Source organism: Streptopelia decaocto, assembly GCF_964273445.1.
Source record: "Streptopelia decaocto genome assembly, chromosome: 7".
In the NCBI taxonomy this organism is placed as follows: domain Eukaryota; kingdom Metazoa; phylum Chordata; class Aves; order Columbiformes; family Columbidae; genus Streptopelia; species Streptopelia decaocto.
Genome location: NC_138661.1, coordinates 53513385 through 53537205, shown reverse-complemented (window position 1 = coordinate 53537205; position 23821 = coordinate 53513385). Strand labels below are relative to the sequence as shown.

The 23821-nt window shown below is 40.4% G+C and overlaps 1 protein-coding gene across 13 annotated transcripts in view; it reads right to left on the bottom strand.

Moving 5' to 3' along the window:
- Nucleotides 1-23821, bottom strand: part of PTPN5 (protein tyrosine phosphatase non-receptor type 5) — a gene marked incomplete at its 5' end in the record, with an annotated part of 86249 nt that overhangs the window by 11647 nt on the left and 50781 nt on the right. For all 13 annotated transcript variants that reach the window (XM_082058630.1, XM_082058634.1, XM_082058632.1 and 10 more), the window contains 6 exons: nucleotides 3206-3316; nucleotides 6642-6779; nucleotides 7267-7346; nucleotides 11125-11209; nucleotides 14170-14359; nucleotides 17672-17910. In XM_082058630.1, the coding sequence (XP_081914756.1) occupies nucleotides 3206-3316; nucleotides 6642-6779; nucleotides 7267-7346; nucleotides 11125-11209; nucleotides 14170-14359; nucleotides 17672-17910 (843 nt within the window). The remainder of the gene's footprint in view (nucleotides 1-3205; nucleotides 3317-6641; nucleotides 6780-7266; nucleotides 7347-11124; nucleotides 11210-14169; nucleotides 14360-17671; nucleotides 17911-23821) is intronic.

Sequence of the window (23821 nt, the reverse complement as noted above, 5' to 3'; positions counted from 1 at the left end):
CTGAAGAAAAACATGAATCACTACATAAAATCACTCATTTGATAGAAACAGCCGAAGTTCTAATGATGAACTCTGGATGTCTTCAGTTTTGTCTGTGCTGTTAACCAGTTTTATGCTTCTGCTTAGAGAAGCCTCATTTCTGTGGTTCTGTAAACTTCTGTTTTGAGATGAACAAAATATTCTCTATTGGTGCTTCCTTGGGACTGAGAGGACTTGGGAACACCCGGGAGGAAGCAAGATTTAACTGATGGTTTGAAGTCTGCCATCTCATGTACTCTGTTGCTGAGATCATGAGTCAGTGGTTAGACACTGACAGGTTCCTTCAAGAAAGGAAAACATGCCTTGCCCTATTGCCTGAGCATTTTCTAAGTTCCTAAAGTTTGCCAAATCCAGTCCCCTATTCTGAGAGAACCATGACAGTCCACCCTGTAACACACGCAGTGATCATAGATTTCTGGTGGTGGTATCATATTTCTGACCACTCCTGTTTAAGGGAAAACAGGAGTAAATTCATGGCTTCTTTGGTTTTCACTGCCAAGTCATTTAACATATATATGTCCAGAGCCACAACTCCAATATTGCTGCTAAATGACAAATATACAGCTCTAGGCAAGGTAACCTAAGAAATGGAATCTTTATTTCAGCTCTAAAACTTAGCAGTCCTGACATTTAGGGGTGGGAGGAAAGAGACACTGCCCCTCTAGTACTGAAAACAAAAGCAGTGTTTAACTGAAAAACTAGGATGAGCTAAAAAAAAAAAAAAATAAAAAAAAATATCAAAATTATTTGAGAAGGGAAGGAACTACATCCTTGGAGATGCATATGTCCAATAAAGGGTTTTGTATCATTTGTGATAGGAAAACTTTTGGTTTTTTTCTGGCTATGATTGGGAAAAATGTGTGGTATCTGTACTACTTTCCTTATGACTTCACTGTACTCTGCTACCCTGGCTACTGTTTTTTCCTTTCTGTTAGTGCCTGAACATACTGACTATGACAACTCTGACAAATAATCTGGCTTTCAGTTTGCTGGTGTTTTTTTGTTTTGTTTTGTTTTTCCCCCTCCGCCCATGGGATCCACAGTTATATATACAGAAAAGATATACTCATATCTGACTCTAAATTCTGAAGCTCCTTCTTTAACGTGGAGAACTTCACCAAAGGAAGAACTGAGTAGGGACAAGAGAATTTGGGAAAACACTGAGAGGTTGCTATTGGAAGAAAACATTCTGCAGGGATGAGTATTAACATGAAAGGTACTTGTGGGATGGGAGTATGGCCTATTACGCTTCTGTTGTTGTATATAAGCTCTTCAGGACTGTTTTAAGGTTTTGTGCAACACCTGTTAAAGTGCTACTGGGTTTTAGATATGCTACTGCAACTCCAATATTAAAAGCCACTCCTTTGCAATTCCCATCTGAAACCAGAAATGGCTATTACCTGAGAAGAAAAAATTATCTTTCCATAGGGAGATAATAAAATCTCCTTCCAGAAATATAGAAGGAAAGTTTTTTTATTTTTATTGAAGGCAGGGATGAGGAAGAACATTTCAAACTAAATCTCTAAAGTTAATGTCAAGATGAAAAAAAAAAGTGCAATATTCATTTAAAATTAAAATGCCATCCTCAACAATTTAAAACTATTACAAAAAACTCTTCTGGCAGACAGTGTAGTTTTTTATTGAGGAAATTTTGTTTTCTCACCAGAACTAAAAATTGATCAGTTCTGTTAGATGTCAGCATTCCAGCAGAATAAATCTCTGCATTATTCTTGCCGCTGCACTGTAGTGTTTTGGATAAATTGTACTTAAGACCTCTGCAAGTCTGCAACATACTTGTACTTCTTTATTTCCCACTTGTCAGGGACTGTGATTTTCTCCTTGCTGCCTTTGCCAAAAACATGAGTGACAGACATTCCACACTCTCAATCCAGACATGGGATTTCATTTGCTGGCTTTCTGCCTATTACCATATGGCTGAAGAGACTTGAAACTGGTTGGATAAAAGGAGAGTTCTTAAGCTTGGAAGGAAATTGTGGTGTTATACTGAGGTCAGCAGTAGATCTGGTAGATGAAATATGTATAAAGTTTATGTAAATAGATCTTTTTTTTTAAAACACGCAGCTTGACATTCTAGAACCTAGCAATGAAAACAGTTGTAAAATAGGACTCTGGTACTTTAGACTAAGTAGCATCTAAGTAGTTAAAAAAATTAAACCTGGGTTTAAATCTCCATCTACAAGATGATAGAATGGTTACTAGTATGTAAAACTACATATACAATTAGTTGTAAAGATAGTAATGCTTAGAAATGGAGAAAGCTATGGTGCAAGTGTTTTTAAAAGTCATCAGCAGTTTTAGCGTCTAGAAGTGGAAAGATATTTAAAGTCAACTAAATCACTCCATGAATAAATTAGCATGGTACCTATTAAAAGGGGTCAGCCATGGTGAACAGAAGTGCTGCTACCACACCACTGACAAGTGCCAAGCAGGCCAGCAGTTCCACTGCTGAGAGAAACTGAAAACAGGTAAACAACATTCAAAACCCTTTTGCTAGTTCTCAACTCCCCTACTTCTTGTTAACAGCATAAGTCATCTTAGATATAAACAGCCGGTGGGTAACCAGCAGCCTGACAGCAACCTAATAATGACCATAAAATGACAAGAAGCACAACCTCACTAATTCCTAAGGGTGTTCCCATACTGCAAAACATGTAAGATGCCATGCAGGTTAAAGTTAGTAATTAGTAACCCTTTGCCTAAGTCCATGGCTCAAAGAATAAGCAAGCTTTTGAATTTTACAGAACATCATCACAGAGCTTAGTGGGTTATTCCACAAGCGTCGTCTGTCTGACTTGCACAGGCTGGTAAGAAGCTGTCCCTGAGCTAATGTGTCACTCTAAATGACCAGTCAACACAGAAGACACAGGCACAGAATGAGTCACCAGTTTCTTCCACTGAGTGAAGCCCATACTACTGTGATTGGCCTGTTAGCTTTTAGATTGTACATTTGTGGTCTAAATCTCTGACTGCTTGTTTTACTGTAGTGTTTGTGTGTTGGTGAACTGGGCAAAGCTATAATGACTTCAGTCATGCGAAGTTATATTTGGACAGCATAAACTGTGCAAGTTTCTAAACAACTCTCCACGAACATCTCCATTTAATGGTTTAGACAGCTAAGTTATGTAAGTACATTGGAATGATTTACCTTTAGGGTGATGAGCCTTAAACGGTAATCATCTGCCTGTATGACTCGGTTAACTGTGATTTCTATTCCTTCATAGGTGACTTGTTCTTCTGGCCAATATTCTGTGCATTTCTGTGTGCAATATAAAATAAATCTGGTTAAGGAGACATGAAAGGAGGTTCATTTTTACTACTCTGAAATTGGATATAGCACATGCATAGATAAATACGAATGACTGTTGATTCTATAAGTACAAGCTTTCATTTTGTAAACCAGGACCACATTTCAGGTGATTTTTGCTGCATTCATAATAGCCTAATTGCATGACTTAAAAGCACAGATCAGGTAATGACTAACCAATGCTTTTAAATATGCACATCCTTATTTATATTTAGGCAAGTGATGTGCATTTTGAAGGTTCATTAGAAAGGCCAGAGGCCATGTACCTGTGTTTTTAGATTAAGATAATAATGATTAGTATAATGCTCGCTAGTTACGAATATCTTTGTGGTATGTACGTGCTGATGTTGAAAACCAAAATACAGTTTTTCTATTTTCTATACTCAGAGAGCATTAACCCTTTATAAGCTGATCATTTGGATAGGTTTTTGTACAAAAGAACACAACTGGAGATGCTTTGGGTATTAGATTATGAACCAAAATCCACTTTAAAGGGACACTGAGATCTTTCCAATCTAAGGAACTAAAAGGAAGCAATAGCTATTAGACTACTCCATTTGATTTTGCGGAAAAAAAAAAAAAAAAAGAAGAGAGATAGAGAGATGCAGCCAGCACAACCTGACAATTAGAGAAAGAAAAACTATAGTCCATTTGCAAATCCACATTGTGGTACTGATACACTAGAAATGAGTAGGTGAGAATTTGTGAACACTCCTATCCTGGAAGGAAGACTGAAAGAGACTGTGGTTTTCAGTGCGGTGGTTTCTCTTTAATCAATATGCAAAGGAAGAGACAAACACTTCAACATAGTGCATGAACTAGTTCATGGACAAATAATGACATGAACAAGGCAGGGTCCAAGAAGAAGGCTCCATTGTGATAATGGAAGAAGCAATCTTGCTGTCACAGGAGAATAAGAATCTGCTCTTGGACAAACGCAGCTAAAGATGCTTGTAAACTTCCTATTTTACACAGCTGTACACAACCTTGAAGAAAGCAAGTTAAATCCTTTTGCTCTCCTCCACCAAAAATAATTTCACTTCGGGAGAAAGACAAAACAACAGAAAAGTATCTTGCAAAGTTACTGAGGCAAAATTTTTGCATGAGAGAATCAGTGTTGTTCCATCTGCACCAGTTAATAACCCACTGGGAATGTGGCCCACTGTGTCTCTGTAAAGTTATTTACGCAGATTGCATTTTTGATTCCTCTCCTCTTAAACCGCAGAATCCATTGTAAAAATTGTCAAGAGCACTAGCAGCTATCAATAGCACAGACGTTGCTCTCCTCAAACGAGTGGAGTAAGACTGCCCACTCATTTTTGTGGGCTGTCTGTCAGTTCAGATTCAATGTGACAGAAGGCTGAGATACAGAGCTTTTAATACTCACATTAGCAAAGTCATTGCACCGAGGAGGAACACAAAGCCTCTGTCACTAGCATCATTGCTGAACAAAGGTTTTGGTTTTGAATATACATACTTCTGAGTCCTGTTATTCGTATTTTCATACATGTGTTATGAAAGATAGGGAATGAATATAGGAGAGATTTTCATGAAAGGACTTGCCCTACACTTATGGCTAAGATTCCTGACACTATTTAATTTTTGACACAAAAGGTATAAAAAAAGACTCAGCGGCTCTGTTATGATAGACAGGCTGTGGCAAACTCCAGCTATACAGGGCAAGAGCATTGCAGTGCACTGCTTCCCAAGACTCATGTGATGAGTGACATACTTGGTCAGTGTGGATAAGAGGAAACACAGATGTAAAGGTTATTTTACATTCCTGTTACACAATCTTGCTATGAAAACTGTAGTGGAAGAACTTATCACCAGATGTGTCATTCAGGACCAGTATTTCCTCTGCATCTTCTTCTTTAAACCTCAAAGTCCTTATATGATTCTGGTACACTATGTCATGACACTTTAACATCTTATTTGCCATAAACTGCCAACTCTGCCCAACAAGCAACTTATTACTTCCATGTTGCCTCTCAGACAGAGGCAGATGCGAGTTTAAAAACTTATTGTGAAGGAAACATTTAGATCAGCAACATATTGTACTTTACATCAGCAATGACCTGACAGTATGCAGCCAATCAGCTGGCTGTAATAACTGACCATTTTTAACTTGCAAAGTATGACAATTCTGTGTCTGTCTTGTTCATGTCTTTTTTTCACTAAAATCCAAGGTGAAATTTATTTACTTCACAACTGAGGAAAGCTAAAGGTTTCTGCATATGCATAATTATGGGCACTAAGTTTCCAGCTAGCAATCAAGCCATTACAGCTCTGTGTACGTGATGGAAGTCAGTCCATATTCCTGGGCTTCTAAGTGTCTAAACCCTCTTCTCCAAAGGAAACTCTCACCTAAATTATTAATGGGTTCTTAGGGACAAGCTTTGGCAAATACTGCTGCTGCAGCTTAAGAAACACCATTTGGATCTCTCCACTACACCATGCTGCCAGTGGTGAAGGAGGATGCAGAGCCCAACACATGCCCAGACTCCTTTCTCACACCTTACACTGCTAATAAAGGCAGATCTAGGCTCAGCTACCTGTCTGTGAACTGAAGCCCAGGCACATGGTTCTTGCAAGTCTGCTGTGGGGAAAATATTTCAGCAGCTAAGTAGTGAACAACTGGAGAGCAGCAGTATTTTAAATTGTAAACAAAAATCATGCTAGGTGGATTGGCAGAAACACTATGACAGTTTAATTTGAGAAAGCAGGTGATGAATAGAAAATTCAGCATCTTAATTTCTGTATTTTAGAAGCATTTCCCAGATGCATTCAGGAAAAGGTGCTCCATTTCCAAGTCAGCTCTAGTTCTTGATTATGGCAACTAGCATCTTTCACAAGTCAGGGACAGCCTCAATGAAATTTGGATATAAACACTGATCATAACAAATACATGATAAAGCAGTACCAACTCTGTTGATTAAAGATATGCAACCTTAGTAGTTATGGGGTACTATTGTTTTTGATTCCTTCGGAGGGAACTTGAAAGACTGTCTGCAAATAGAGCTGGGTTTGGAGAGGTTTCAGGCCAGCTGGGAGAAGAAAAATGGCAAAACCAGCAGTAGGCTAAGTTAGACAGCAAAATAAGACTTACAGTAAAGTGAACTGAAAGAGAAGCCCACATCTTCTCTGAGTCTGACGAATTTAATGCTGGGTCTGATCACTCAGGCCACTGAACCAACTTCTGTTCTCTGGCTTAGCATCTGTGCTGAAAATATCTGCTAGAGTACAGATAAAAATACAGACTATGTAACACCATTACCTCATTCATCTCTTCTATATTGGTAATCATGACAATGATGGGAGAACGCTCCTGCCACACCATTCTCCAGAAATCACTGACAGTATTAACTATCGGTCCCTGAGTAGCAATATATACTTTTTCCTCTCCTCCATAGCCCTGCCAACAAAACAAAAAGAGATCAGTTTTAACAGGGATGATCACCACAACCTTGAAGGTTCAGTCTTTAAAACACACAGCTACCACTGGTTGGAATGGCATCAGTTCTTCCCCTCTCTCTCTCTCTCCTGCATGTGGGCACATAGAGCAAAGGCACACTATGGACTCAGGTAATTCCAGCAATGAGTGTCCAACAGCCATGAGGGGCCTCTGGTGAGGTCAAGAGCCTTATTCAGGCTTATTATCCAGCATCTTGGTCAGGCCAGCTGACAAGCAATTTGCATCAAGGAATGCAGAAGTGCATTTTTGTCTGGTCTGAACCTGTACAGTTGCACTTTGAGAACTGGTTTTCAGTTAATATAAGCAGGAGAGAGTAGCAATCAGTTCAACTAGGATGCCTTTAAAAGCCAGTGGATGTTGCAATTCTGTTTATATTAACAGTGGCTGACACAGGCTAAGCAGACATGTTGGACTATTCAGCTCTTACCCTGATGTAGTTAGCATTGATGTAAGAGCTAAGGGGGTCGTCCTGATCAGCTGAGGTAAGGCACACTCTGCTGTGAGGATCTGAAAGGTATAAAGACATAAGTAATAGTTTATCAGTTGCTCTGAGGAGAGAGAGACACAAGATTATATCATACAGCATTCATGGCCATCAAAAAAGATGTGAATGGCCTTGGAGAGCTCTCATGTTAAAACATTACCATAAAAATGGGGAAAGGGTGGTTGGGGTAATTTGCCTTCTGATAGTTTTATCCCCTGCTGAAGCCTGCTTAACTGTTCCTGTTGCAGAGTCAATGTCCCAGAGTGATTCTGGAAAAGCAGTTTGCTGCTCCAGGAAGTGAAGCTGGTAAGGGAATTTTAGTTACTTTTTAAATTCAGGTTTTGGGTTTGAGTCAAGTTTGGTAATCAAGCATTTGCTGTTCCTTCTGAAATCAGTTGTCTGAGTCTGCTCTATTGCAGCTTGTTCGGCAGTTCCTGCCACTAGTGCTTTCTGCAGAGCTTGGAGAAATGCTATAGGTAAGGCTACATTTGGTCAGCTCAGAAAGAAAAAAGTCAGTGGATGGTCAAAGCCTGAAAAGTACCGGATTCTGCCTCATCTTGCCTCTGGCTCCCTCTTCTACCTTGTGCACAGACAGTTTACTGGCAGCCCCGGCTTTGAAGCATAAAGGGGATATTTAGTTCTCCTTGCCAGCACCTAGCCCTTGGAAACAGATGTAGTTGGATAAAAGTGAAAAGGCAGCCCTCTTTTTTCCTCAGCAATATCGAGCCATCCTTTGGTCACAGCCAGGGACAAAGTTGCACAGAGGTTACTAGCTTTGGAATTCATTCAGAAAAGATATCCAGATCATAATGAGCTTGGAACAAGCTTGTTAATCCTTGGAGGCATAGAATTATTTAGGTTGGAAAACAGGCCTTTAAGATCCTCAAGTCCCAGTGTAAATCTAATGCTGCCTAGTCCACCAGTAAACCATGTCCCTAAGTGCCACATCCATACGTCTTTTAACACCTCCAGGGATAGCGACTCAACAGCTTCCCTGGGCAGCCTGTTCCAATGCCTGACAACCCTTTCTGTGAATAATTTTTTCCTAATATCCAATCTAAACCTCCTTTGGTGCAATTTGAAGCCATTTTCTCTTGTCTCATTTGGTACTTAAGAAAAGAAACCAACACGCACCTCGCTAAAGGAGGCTTTCAGGTAGTTGTAGACAGTGATAAGGTTTCCCCTCAGCCTCCTTTTCTCCAGATCAAACAAACCCAGGTCCCCCAGCTTCTCCTCATAGGACTTGTGCTCCAGAGCCTTCACCAGCTTCCTTGCCCTTTTCTGAACACACTCCAGCACCTCAGTGTCTCTCTTGTCATGAGGGGCTCAAAACTGAACACAGCATTTGAGGTGCGGCCTCAGCAGTGCCAGTACAGGGGGACGATCTCTTCCCTGGTCCTGCTGGTCACACTATTCCTGCTACGAGCCAAGATGCTGTTGGCCTTTTTGGCCACCTGGGCACACTGCTGGCTCATGTTTGGCCAGCTGTCAATCAACACCCCCAGATCCTTTTCCACCAGGCAGATTTCCAGCCACTCTTCCCTGAGCCTGTAGCGCTGCTTGGGGTTGTTGTGACTCAATTGCAGGACCTGGCACTTGGCCTTGTTAAATTTCATACAGTTAGCCTTGGTCCATCAACACAGCCGGTCCAAATCCCTCTGTCAAGACTGCCTACCCTCCAGCAGATCAACATGCCCGTACAACTTGGTGTTGTTTCCACGTAAGGGTAGAAATTACTTATCTAGAAAGGTCAAAGCAAAATGATGGCTGCTAGCAGACATCCATATGCAGAGATGAAGTTTGCAGCAAATAATTAATCCATTGAGTCATCATTCTGAAAAGTATGTTAGCAGGCCAGTTGGCATCTGTTTACAACCCTGGAACAGGGTGTTCAACATGGCAGCAATTGTGATGTTTTGGTTTAACCATCCAATATGAGATGTTTAAAATGGATCTGGTTCTCAAAGTACACATTAGATACCAAATTCAGAATATATAGATCACTCTAAAATCTCGCAGTTTGGAAATAGGAAATCACTAGCCACTTTTGCAATCTTCCCTTTCCAGAAAAAAAAAAAAAAAAAACAACAGTGAATTAATACTTGAATGATTCACCTTGGTCATTAGCACAGAAATCGTGAAATGTGACTCAGTGTTTTTGAACTTCTGGTCTAAGGTAGAGAAAGTCATCAGAAGGGTTGTGCACACTGGATCATTGCCTGCAGCTGCTGGAGTTGTAAGTCTAGATAGAACAATTTCTTCTGGTATAATTTCCAATCCAGGTTCATTGACTGGAGTAACAAGTATAGCTAAGGACATTTTTAGCTTCTTGGCACTTATCTTTGTTAACCTGACATTGAACCTTCTGGGCTCTGCAAACAGAGCTACTGAGGCTAGTGGTAGCATCTTCCAACAATGACATCTTACTATATAACTTTTCAAAGTAACTTTAAGTATGACACAGGGCAAAATGATGACACTTGTAAAATTTTGTATGAAAATGTTTCTCAAAACTCATATTCCTGGCTACAAATAAAGTGTAATACAAAAGAAAAATACTTTGATTTTCTGTATCATCTTAATGCCATCAGGGCAGCTCCCAGTATTCTCCCAGTTTGCATTTGAGACATGATTCCAAGAAAAACATCAGTCAGGAAAATAACATTGCTAGAATTTGGTACTTATAAAGAGTTTAATCAAAGAAACCACTAAGTAACATCTGAATAAACACATCAAATTCTTGGGTAGAATTTTTAAGCAGCACCAAATAATGCAATTATAATGACTTAAAAACTTAAATGCTGCTGATGTTCAGTGAATCTTAGGTTCTTCATGCTCTGTACCTCTTTTGAAATTTGATTCATGCTCTGAAGCCATGTTGCTGCTTCATAAATATGGCCTTTGGACAGTACATGGTAGTGACAGCACACTTGATGCATTCTGGAAAGGAAAGTGTGAAGCCCCCAGCTTGTGGAATAAACCACCTTGCCTCAGTGTCCTGGGATTGTTAAAAACAAGACCACTTCTCTTTTAGTGATTTTTCTTTCAGCTAAGTTCTTCTAGGTGGCCGCACTTTTCTGAGTTTTGGCCTGCATATTTTTCCTAGGATGCTGTACTCAGTGCTGATAAGAAGACCAATGGAATGCTGAAGAAGCTCATGTTTAGATTTATTACTATGGTAGCCAAGAAAGACTGATAAGTTTTCCCATGTTTCGTTGTGAGAGGGGCGTGTTTGAGGAGGGGTGGATGGAACAGGTGACTAGAACTGACCAACTAAGGATCAACTGAGTATCCCATCCCATAATTGTCATACCCCCCTATATAAGAGGGTGATCATGAGGGTCGAGCTCTCTTTGACCATGGCCGGCATCTAGAGAGGACCCTGCCTGTCCACCTGTGGTCTACAGGCCTCAGGCCCTGCATCCCTGCAACCAGGTTCTGGTTTGCTGTGAAGTCCCACCAATGACTTCTGGGGGCCTGAGCTGCACCTGCTGGAGCCGCCAGCTCCGCAAACCCAGCTACTGCTGCTGGTGTGACGCCAACTCCACATCGAGCATTCGAGATTGGTTTTGTATATTTTGTATATATTCTCTATTTATTAGTAGCATTAGTAAAACCCTTTAAAACTCTCCAACTTGAAGTCTAAGCCTCTCTTCCTTTCCCCTTATCTTTCCTATCATCTTTCCGATCTAAAGGAAAGGGGTGGTGGGAAGTGAGAGGATAACAGGGAGCATCTGCCACAGTTTATTGCTGCTTTGCCTTAAACTGTGACACTCAGTGACTTAAAAGCAGGAAACTTACTTGGGAGAATGGTCTTGTAGCGATTCTTACGCACTAAGCCTGGAATATCATATTCCTTTGGATCCACAAAATTCATTGGAATTTCCTGTTAAAAGAAAAAACCCAAAAACAAAACCAAAAAACACAGTAGGTAGTATTATTAAATTCACAAGAGGAATAAGAAACCCAAGCCCACTACATCCTGCCTGTGAGGAAGGCAAAGTGATGAAGTCCACTGAGACGTATGGTACAGTACTTCCAGCAACTTACCACCAAAATACGATTGATGTTTCCTTTTACTGTCATTTGCTTTCTTTTCTGAAATCCTTAATATGAAAACACTCACAGTGACTAATTCATTGAGTAATGTGCGCAATAGCATTATGTTAGCTACTAATATTATTAGAACTGAATTGCAAGTGTAGGCACAGAACTAAGCAAAAGGTGGTACATAAGATACTCTGCTCCAAAAGCGATGGACCTCAGACACCATCCTTTCTGACTCACAATCCTTCTTCCTCTCAGAGGGTGGAAGGAAATAATTTGCTACTGACTCTTACCAGCAATAAATTATGACACACTTTATGACAGGTTGGCGTACTGACTCAATGGAGCTGGCGAAGCGTCACTCTTTGTGCTCATCGCATTTTAATCTCCACGGGCAAGGAAAGCAAACAGGTGTTCAGGGATTACCTGCTCTCTACACTGCTGACCCAAAGAACACCCAAAGATGGAGTGACTTCTTATTCTGCATTACTCATCTCCTGCAAGTAAGTGGCCAACGCTGGACAGGAACAAACAGGAACCTTCCAGCAACCAGAGTCAGCAGGCACGTGATGAGATGGGATGTGTCAACTAGCATCAGCAGAGAAAGGACGCATGGGAGCTCGGGAGCAGAGCTGGTCAGCCCAGCTGCTGCACACTGGATTTGAGAGGCCAGTACTGGACACACTGGTAATGGGAATCAGGGCTGAGCAAGACAAGCCTCATTGCGGGAAGATGAGCAGAGCTGTGGACTATGTTAAATTTCAGAGCTTTAGAAGACTGACTATCTGTATCCCATCTTTTACATAGCACAGAGTGTACTGTTGGGCTTAATGAAAGGCAATTAATGTCACATTTTGTTGAAGTAGTTTCCTATCAATTTGGGGAACTGCATGGGAATTAAATCGTCATGTTTTCCTCAATTGCTATTTGATATTTAGTCAATCAAAACTATTGAGCCAAGCTCCATGGTCTCTCTTTGGGACTTAGTCACTCACTGCTCAGGCAAATTCTTGGTGAAATCAACGGGACTTCTGCCTGAGTAAACATGCTAAATTTCAGGACCTAGTCCTGCAAGTGACATCCCTTCTGACTCTTCTTCCAAAATCTAGACTTGGAAAACCAAGTAGTTTAGACAGACTGAAAATACATAATGTAGAGCTAGCTGGTGATAACCGTTTCATAAAAAAACCTCAAACAACTAGTTTACAATTTTTAATTACAGAAATGACATTTTGATTGCACAGCATTTTAATCTATGCTTTTTCGGTTTTCATTAAAGAATGAAAATTACTTGGGATAGTTTGGCTGTTGAATTATTTTTCTAAACACCAGGCAAATTAATTTGAAATCTGTCAAAGAAATAAAGCATATTTTTTCCGACTGATGAAACTGAAAGTGAACTTGTTCAGCAGTCAATTCAGACACTCACTAAGTGAACACTTCTTCCCTAGAACAGCAATAGATGCATTACTTTAAAAGAATCAGGGCTTGCCTACACAAAAGCTGCTTTTCTTCAACTCATACAGCACTAAGTGAACTAAATACCACAGATATCCAGCAGTCTGTTTTAAAATGGAAGTCCAGACTACTTAGTCTCCTCCTGTGCTTCTAAATGGAAAAAAAAAAAAACAAACCTGAAATCACACAGTGAGGGAGGGCAGCAAATGACACTCAAAGTATTACTCCTGCCCTTTCAGACCCTTGCAGGTCATAAAGAGGACAGGCTGAAAGGGCTGTTAATTTGCAAACCATCATCCTCCTCTTGCTCTGCTGAGATTCCGCGCTTAAGAGAATATTTGACTTGACAGCACTAACTTCAGTAGCTCTTGATTACATGCGTTGAAATACTCCAGCATGCCAAGACTGTGCCTTGGTTACCTCCCATCTTGTGCAGGAATTTACAACCCTGCCTAGTAGACATAGTACTGATAGCCACTGCAGCATTTTGCTTTTATTTTTTTGCCAGGTATAGTAAATACGACAATGCCTATCACGTGGACACTCAAGCAGCTAAGGAAGAGAGACTCATAGAATGCAAAGATCTAAAATTCCAGTGTACTCACTACACTGAAATGTATCTGGCCTTTGTTGTAAACTACTTAGAAATCCAATTTTCAACTGCTTGCTTCATCTGTATATTTTTTCCAAAAATGAGGCAAAAAATTATTTCTCCCAAAGCAACAGTGGATACAGTGAGCCAAGGAAACATACTTCAGAATCCTAAAAGCAACTAACTAACAGAGCAGCTTACAACTAGTAAATAATCTTTGTGGAGAAAAAAACCCAGTAAGACATACTTTCTATGGCTCCTGCTGAGTGACATAATCATCTCCTCTGCTTTGGTTATCTGGAGAACACTCAGGTTTGGAAAGTAGCTCCATGCCAAGCACTCAACAGCAAAGATCATGCACTTGGATGACTTTCATCCCTAGGGCAACTCCAGACACATATCAAGAAGTTCTGCCTATAGCAAACTTGGCTTTTCTTCTGTACTCTAGTGAAAAATTTGACTTTTTTGTTAAAAAGTAGCATGCTAAGAGAAAAAAGAGACTTGTTTTTTGTTTTGTTTTGTTGCCAGAACAGATTTTCTAGTTTTTAAGTGACAATATCCTTGAAAGCCTTCAGACGTTGTCATTTCAAGGGATGACAAATTTCAGGATTGCATTAAAAGCTTCACTGATGGAAGTGGAGTTTGCAGGTACTAATTTTAGACTTGCAGAAAATAATAGCAGGGTTCATAGAAGAGACACAACATCCCATTTTTCTGATGCTCCTAGAACAGAGAGGTCAGATACTCACAAAGAACTCTGCCTGGAGTATGAAAGGATCCAGTGCTTTCTTGTGCAGTTCCTCTTCAGTAAGGATGTTTGACGCTGTCTGGAGGTATTCTCGGGCTGACTGCTCCCGTGGTGACATGACATAGCCAAACCCTTGCTCAGAACAGCCTGGGGTACACATATCCAGCGTGAGTGAAACATTTGAACCTCTCCTGCAAAACAGAGTGATCAAAGTTTGCTTACAACAGAACAGACTGACCCATCGTTGTCAGCTACAGACACAGTCCCAATGACAGATAAACAGCAGCTTTAGAAAAGCACCCAGCTGGTTCTGCTGTGTACATCTTGGTCACTAACTGTGAAAAAGTGAGCGATGCTTCTTGTGTAGACAAGACCAGAAGCTGATTTTGTACACTGGAGTATGAAGGTCAACACTTTCAAAGTGTTGTCTACAGGGAGGTAACTGCATACTTCATCACCTAAATAGATCCAACTTGCCTATCAAAGGTGCTAAACAGGCAACTGCAGGAAAGTTTTCACACTTGTGTCAATCACGCCAAGTTCTTGCATGCCTAAATATGGACTGACATTTTACACACCTCAGGTGAAAATCTTGGTCTTATTTTTTGTCAGACCAGATCCTACTGAACAACCACTTATTAGAATCACAGACAACATCAGTGGGGTAAGATCTTGGGATAAACATTACCAGGTCAACATTAATAAAGAAATAAGAAGCCACCCATTACAGTGAATGACTTCTCCTGTGTGAAAAACTTTCCACAACAGTACATCAGGATGAGGGTAAAACGAAGGTCCCAACATTTTAAGAATTACATTAAAAACAAAGATGCTGTTAAACATAAAATTTTTAGTGGCTTTAAATGTAAGTTAGCGATACAGCAAAACAAGAAAAAAAAAAAGTCAAAATGCCTGTGTTGTTTATTGAATGCAGTTTTAAAGCATTTCTGAGCTTCTGTCAATCTTGCATATCCCAGAAAAAAAGTAAGATTCAAATGTCATCAGTGAATCTGTATTTAAATATCTTTAACATCACAATAAAATCACACAAGACGATGATTACTAGGTGTAATATTCTATGCATTCTCACAGTAAATCTATTTTTTATTACTCTCAACTGGCCAAATCTAGTTTGGAGGTGTTTGCAGGAGATGTTGAAAAAACACGTAAGAATGCAGGCATGACCAGCTCACAAAGACAACAGTAGAAGTTGTTACTTGGATCACAGCCCTTTTTCTGGTTGCAGGAGCTTTTCCAAAAGATTGTGCAGCCAGCCACCTGCTATGATTCACAGTCATGGGGAAATGATTTTGGATTAAACATGACCACTAGCAGTATATACTGAATCTTTAGTGACACCCTTTGAAAAGATTTTGACCCTACCCTCCCATGTGTTGTTAAATAGCTGCTACATTCCTCCCCAGAAACAGCTGCAATTGGTAACAAATACTCTATTTTTTTTTCTTTTTTTTTTTTTAAGGCAGAACAGGTTATGTATATAAAGATATTAATAGATCTTCAGCATGAGGAAATGAGATTGTTTCTTCTTAAGAGTAACATCCAGTGCTGTTTGAATTTAGCTAGCGACTACCCCTCTAATGGCATAGGTGGTTAAGGAATGAGAGGGAAGTAAGACGGAGAAGCAGAACTGATGCAAAAGACGGACAGGTAGATAATTCAATAAAACATCAAACAAAGGAAGCGTGAGCAATGCTTGATGTAAATGAAATCTGTCAGAGCACAGCTCAAACTTGAAATGATGCCTGGCTTCTCAAGCACGTGTGTATGTTGAAAATAAGTTTATTTCACATCTTAAGCGTACACGTTCTATCCAGTGTGAGAACTTAAAGAAATCACTTTTTTTTTTTCCCATGGCTACTTCTTTGGCAGGTTTTTAATTGTAATTCATCACTTGAACAAGTTCATACTCCCCAGCTGCTCTTCCCCAATTGGTATTACCCAAGTCTCTTGAAACAGTGAGTATCTTTCCTGCAGGCTAGCCATAACCTGAGAAAAGATGTCTTCAACATGAGAGAGATGGAATGAAGTAAGAGACAGTAAAAAGCACAAATGATTGATGCATTTCAAGCCCAATCTTGCCCATAACGAAAAACAACAGCAAAACTTGCAGACAGCAGCAGGTTCAGGGACAAGCCCCAGAGGTTACTGCAATTTCATACTGAAAGTAGAATATAAAAGGCAAGATATTTTAGGACAAACATTGTAACCATGGATAACGTGAAAAAAAGAAATCTAAACTCAAAGAGTGCAAATTAAAAGCTGCTTCTGTAACATTTCCTTTTCCTGTGTCATGTGGACCTTTGCAAACTCAGCATCATACTTAAAAAAAAAAAAAAAACCAACCTATTTTCTGCCCTTTGTTTTAAGTTTTAGATAGGAGAATTAACAATGGTTAGCACTCCAATTAAGCTTGAAAACCTAGAAATAAAGAAAGATGATACTTTGCTAAGCTGGGCCCTTCAATAACCTCATTCTTATTCATAACATCATCACCTTTGCAGAATTTCTTCACAGGATTTCTATCATCAAGATCTTTGTTATATTTCACTAAGACAATTCAAAGAACACAAATCAGAAAAAGACCTTCCTTTTATCTTAAAAATGCCTTTTCCCAGCTATGAATCTCTCTGAGAAGCTCTGTTGCCCCAATAGTTCAAGGAGTGAACACCAGCTCACCCCGCACTTCCATTACTGGGTTAATGTAAAAGGAATTAACTTGCTTTCGGACTAACTGATTTACATGAGAATTATTGTAGGTTACCACTTGTCCTACAAGTCGCTTTTGGAGAAAAGACTAATCCTCCAGCATGAATGACAGAAAAAACTAACCAAACGAACAAACAAAACCACACCAAAACAAACCACAACAAGATCCATCTCTTTCAGAGGTAAAAGCTTTTACCACCCTACAGTGGCTTTCATGCCCTGCAGTTGCCACCTTGGGGAATGGTAAGTGACTGATCAAACAGAAATGGATATTTCAAAGGAAAGAAATGACACTTTTGAATAACATTTCACAGAATCACAGAATTGACTGGGTTGGAAAAGACCTCAGAGATCATCAAGTCCAACCCTTGGTCCAACTCCAGTCCATTTACTAGATCATGGCACTAAGTGCCATGTCCAATCTCAGTTTAAAAACCTCCAGGGACGGTGAGTCCACCACCTCCCTGGGCAGGCCATTCCAATGCCTGACCACTCTCTCTGGAAAGAATTTCTTTCTAATATCCAGCCTAAATTTCCCCTGGCAGAGGGGGAAAGCCATTTGTTGAAAGCCATCCAGAAACTGTATGGTTTTTGGCCAATATGTTTATATTTATGACTGGACTGAAAACAAGATGGGAAATAAAGCAGGTGTTTGGCTTTAAAACCACAATTTATAATGACATTCATGAAGGCAAGAAAGCTCACTACTACACACAGTACTCGTAAACTCACAAAATCTGGACCAGACTTTGCCCTATTAATCACATCTACCCTACCTTTCTTGCAAGCCCACAGATTTAACCGTTAGAGTAGCTGGATCTGTCTCCGCTTTTATGTCCATTACGCAGTCAAAGACTGGAGTCTCTGGTACAGGATCCAAATCTAGGAAGTCGTCCTCATTTTTATCCTCTGTCCACTCTGAGTACGTGAACGAAGGCTGCCGGCTTACAGATTGGCGTCTGTCCTCTTGCAGTGGAAAGGTGAGGTCTGGACGGGCTCTGAGGAGATGCCAAAACTGGAGGAAACAAACATTTTAAAAAGCTTTCTGCTTGTTGCCAGCCCTTCCACACAGCCTAGAGGATGGGTCTTTAGGGCAGCATTCCAGCTTACTATAATGTATGAGAATTGGAGAGTACTGAAGAGAACAGGAATGTTCCATGCAGGAGTAGCTTTGTGGTGCATGTTATAAGGGTTCACATCTACCCATTCAAACCTGCTTTCAGCCATAGAGGTTTCCACAGAGCTGGTCAGGCTTAACTCAGGGATACAGTGGAAGTGGAATGTGCTTGTGACTATCATATGCAAGCCAATGTGACAGCACTGTCCTTTTGTTCAGTTTCTTACCCTTCCAAGGCTTGTTTACAAAATAAAAATCTACTATGCTATTCTACAAATCATACCTTTCCTGACTTAATGGTTTTCCATCTAAAATTTAAATATAGCTGTGTTTAGAAAAGTAAACATAATTTTCTTGAATTGCACATCTTTGATAATCTAGTACTGTACCCTGAATTCATGTATAAACCAATCATTTTTATAAAGAGGCCTTCATTTAGATGTACCAGCTTTTGAGGCTCAGAATGCCCATATCCGTTTCTGGCCAGTGACAAAGCCTGTTTTGTAATCTAACAATCTGATCTAAACATGGTATAAACATAAAATAATGAAATTTGTTAAGTTCTAAGACATAAATGTAATATTAAATTTTATAATAGAAACTAACGAAGGGTTTGAAATGGCATGAATCTAAAAAATTACTGTATCATATTGGTTTGCACGGATGCTGTGGCAGTCTAGATGATTTGGAGATTGTATCAGTAGACTGTTTACTCCTACACTCAGGCCTCAGCTAAAAATTTCAAGTCCACCACTGAATTCCAGGATCTGGAACCTTATGCCAGCTTCACCCCTCTAGCATTGAACTAGGAGCAGCATCATTCAGGCTAAATGTTACACAAACTATACTGTACTGACAGGCATCCTTTTGAGAGAAAAAACAACAGGCCATATTTTCCAAAGTAAAGCCTCTTCCATCCTTTTCTTATAAGGCTTTTAAATGTGTAGCTGAATTTAGAAAATGGGCTATTAAAAAAAGCCAAATTTATATTCCTAGGCTACTAAAGCACAATAAGTTGTATAGGATTTTAAATTATTTTCTTGTGCCTGTGTCTTCATGTAGTCTCATTTCTCTAAGAAAGAGTGAAAGGAAGTGAATCAAGTTTTAATTTCTGTCCATAGTCGGCTCTGGCAAATGTTATATTCTCACAAAGCAGCAGTATTCATTTAACACTTACTTCACTTTTTATTTTTATTTGTCTCAGTTAATCAAACTACACAATAATTACAAAAGCAAACATAGGAATATGATTATTAGACTTTTATTTACACAAATTTGTGGCCAAACCTGAACTGAGCGTGTCCTACTTGCTTGGCTTGTTGGATGACAAGCAAGCAGCTTGAAGATCTGATTCTGTTTTCATTCCCCAAGATGACTTCTGCAGCTTGGCAGTCCCACAGTACTACCCATGGCTCTTTCACATATTACAAGACTGTAATAGCTGAGCAGTTCACTGTGTGGAGTATCTGCTCAACAACTTTGTACTGCTGGAGAGTGCTGTTATTATTAAAAGCAACACTTGTGCTGAGGGTCAAGCTGAAGGTGTAGGTACTAATTATGTATTACAGATTCTAGAGCTGGTATGGTGACACAGGATTGATTTCACTGGTGATTTAACACACTGTAAATCCAAAGGAACAAAAAGTTTACCCTAGAAACCACGCAGCTTTTCTTTAGATTGAAAGAAGTGTGTAATAAATGGGGAGCTGCCCAAGACACTGGAAGAAATGAAGTTATACTTGAAAGTGATGGGGTTAAACTGAATAATAGAAAAACAGTGAGCTCTGAAAACTTTTTCAGGAGGACTAGAGACTATGCGGATCCTCTGCAGCTGCCTGGGTCTTAAAACACCATTATATGAGGCAGAAAACAGACAGCATCACTAATACAAGGCTTAAGACCTCTGTCCAGTCTTTTATTTTCACTCTGATTGCTAACCTCCCAACACATTCTGGTACCTCAGTATTTTCAGAAAAGTGCCTCAAAACCTTAGCTGAGGTCTCCCAAAAAATTTGTTCTACATGTATTAGAGTCACAAATTTCTTGATATAGGAATGAGCTGGACTTGAGATAGTGCATAGACCAGGCAGGGCCTCTCTTTTCTTGGTATCGCTTCCGAGAATCCACTTGACCACCATTACTCAACCTCGTTAGGTGGCTCAACAGTTACTACTCTATAATAAAGCAACAAAATACCTGCATAAAAGGCACATTTTCTCACTTCCACAGGGAACTACTAAAGCATTACTGTAAGTTACCACAGTTGCTGAATAAAAAAACAGGATAAGCTCCTTTTTGCTGTTATGCCATCTAGTATATACATGAGATCTATCAGGTCCACCTATAAAGACAGAAGAGTACATTTGGGAAAAAAAGATTTCATCATAAAGGCACTTCTTAAGGTAAAGGAGCCTTTCAAGGTCCCTTCTGGACAGCACATTGCTTAAAACCCATAAAAAGAAAATATGCATCACTCAGCTGAGAAAGAGGGAAAATAAAGAAAACTGTTTTCATGCCACCACCAGGCTGGTATTCTGGAAACCCTGCTTAGCTCCATCAGTACATTATTTTCAGTGTTCTGCTAAGGGCTATCTTACACCTTATTTCCTAAATACTGATAGAAGCAAATGCAAAGCAGCATGACCTGGGCTGCATCAAAAAGAGCATGGCGAGCAGGTTGAGGGAGGTGATTCTCCCCATCTATTCTGCTCTGGTGAGGCCCTACCTGGAGTCCTGCATCCAGCTCTGGAGCCCTCAAGTAAAGACATGGACCTGTTGGAGAGGGTCCAGAGGACAGACAAAAAAATTATCAGAGGGCTGGAACACCTCTCCTATGAGGACAGGCTGAGAGAGTTGGGGCTGTTCAGTCTGAAGAAGAGAAGGCTCCAGGGAGACCTTAAAGGGGGCTTATAAGGAAGATGGGGACAGACTTTTTAGCAGGGCCTGTTGTGATAGGGCAAGGGGTAATGGTTTTAAACTAAAGGAGGGGAGATTCAGACTAGATATAAGGAAGAAATGCTTTACAATGAGGGTAGTAAAACACTGGCACAGGTTGCCCAGAGAGGTGGTAGATGCCCCATTCCTGGAGACATTCAAGGCCAGACAGGACAATGGCTCTGAACAACCTGCTCTAGTTGATGATGTCCCTGGTCATTGCAAGGGGGTTGGACTAGATGACCTTTGAAGGTCCCTTCCAAACAAAACCATTCCATGGTTTTATGTCAGACAGTAAGGTTAACAGGTTGCCAGGAACAGAAAAGCTTCATATGCTCTCTCCGAACAGCCTCTCCTTCCTAATGCCACTGTAAGAGAGAATATACTATGCAAGACAGACCATTAGTGTGCTCACGGACATTTCTTATGTTCTGGTTCTCTGCAACTTGTCCAGAAAACAGGCTGTCACAAAGACACATTTGTGCCTCCACTCTAGCTAGAAGACTGTTAGCACAGACCACAGGAATACAAAGCAGAGCAAGCTTGCCTACATGAAAATTGTTATAAAACTGTTTTCTACAAAAAAGTTTTAACCAACACTTAAAAATGGGCCAAGTCCGCTCTCACCTACACTAGTATAAGTGTTCACCTGTGAGAAGTTACTACATACGCTAAGCAGTTCAAACTGAGATCTGAATTTCTGGGCAAAGAGCTTTCATGTACAGTTAGTTTCTGTGCTAAGAATGGGTCAGCAGTAAAATGTTTCCATCCAACAAAAATTAGGCTGGATATGAAGAGAAATCACACCCCCGCTGTTTTGATTTCCCGCTCTGAATGTTTTGCTGCAAAATTACCTGGAATTCAGACTGTTCATCACAGTTCTCAGATGTTTCATTTTTGTTCTTTAATATTTGCAATTACAAAATCACCAGAAGTTTATTTTTTGAAAACTAAATTCATCTAGATAAGGAACAGCAGCATTGAAAAAGCAGAAAATTGCATTAAGCCTGGCTAACTTCCTTGTCTATGATGATCACAATAATAGAGACATTAACACTAATTACTTTGCCTTGTGAATAGTTTTAAAAAACACATTCACTCAACACATTAAACAGAAGATTTTGCCACTGTGCGGACTCTGAGTGAACTTAACTACGCTACGAAATATGATAAATTTCCTACCAGGGAGTGTGGCCATCAAACCAAAGGAGGTATTATTTCCCTCTCCTTGGCACTGATGCAGCTGCACCTTGAATACTGTGTCCAGTTTTAGGCCTTCTAGTTTAAGAAAGAGAAGGACAAAGTGGAGTGGGCCCAGTGGAGGGCTACAAAGGAGGTCAGGGCTCTGGAACACATAACCTTTGAAAAAGGTGGGGAGAATTGGGCTTGTTCATCCTGGCAAAGAGGAGGCCGGGGTGACCTAACAGCAGCCTGCAACTACATGAAGGGCGGCTCCCAGATGATGCAGTCAGACTCTTCTTGCTAGTGGCAGCTGACACCACAATGGAAAACGGCCACAAGCTGCAGAAATTCAGCTCAGACATTCAGCTTTGGGAAATTCATATCAGATATTAGGAAAAAAAGTTATTCCCTAAGAGCACCATGCTGTTATGGCACAGGCAACCAGAAATATTTTATGTCTCCTTTTCCAAAGGTTTTCAAAATCTGTGCAGAAAAATGTATGTCTCACCTTACTGAGTGTTGGCAACAGCCTTGCTTCAAGCAAGATGTTAGACTAGCAGTCTCCAGAGGTCCCTTCCCACCAACAGTCCTTCCTAAACTGGGAGCCCAGAACTGGACACAGTACTCCAGATGCAGCCTCAACAGGGTAGAGTAGAGTGGGACGACAACCTCCCTCCACCTGCTGGTCACATTCTTCCTAATGCACCCCAGGATACATTTGGCCTTCTTGCCCACAAGGGCACATTGTTGACTCATGGTCAGCCTACTGTCCTCCACAACTCCCAGGTCCTTCTCTGCAATGCTGCTTTCCAGCAGATCTGCCCCTAACCTGTACTGCTGCCTGGGGTTATTCCTCCCCAGGTGCAGGACCTTTTACTTGCCCTCGTTGAACTTCATCAGTCCCCCAGCCTGTCCAGCTCTTGCTGAATGGCAGCACAGCCTTCTGGTGTATCAACCCTTCCTCCCAGTTCATTATTGTCAGCAAACTTGCTGAGGGTGCACTGAGTCTGTTCATCCAGGTCACTGATGAACAGGTTGAACAGGACTAGACCTATTACTGACCCCTGGGGAACCCCACTAACTACAGGCCTCCAACCAGACTTTGCACTGTTAATCACAACCCTCTGAGCTCTGCCATCCAGACAGTTCATGACCCATCTCACCATGCATTCATCCAGTCTGCACTTCCTGAGCTTGCCTATGAGGATGTTGTGACACACAATACATTCCTCCTGCTTCCAAACAACTGACAGCTAACTAGATTAAATGTAGTTATGCCACTGATCTTGTTCTACAGCCGGGGCCTTGGCCTACATCTACAAGGGCATTATGTTCACAATTACACTGTTGCTCTGGAACAGCTCTTTCTGCCACTTAAGTCAATGGCTGCTCTGCAGTCAATTCAGAAGGTAGCAATATTAGATGGTCCCATTACTACACCACACCCCTTATAATTAAAAGAAAATAGTTTGCACATCTGCAGATGGAAAGAATAAAAACCATCTGCATAATCCCCAATTCATCAAGAAATTGAGTAAGGATAAGTGTAGTCATGATTCCTCTACGTAAAGCAAACAGATAATTATATAGAAAAAGCCCCAAAGACATTGCTTTACAATCAACTTGAGCATAACATTGACAACTTCAGTTCATTTAGAAATCTGATAAAAATTCACAGAAAAAGGGCATGAAT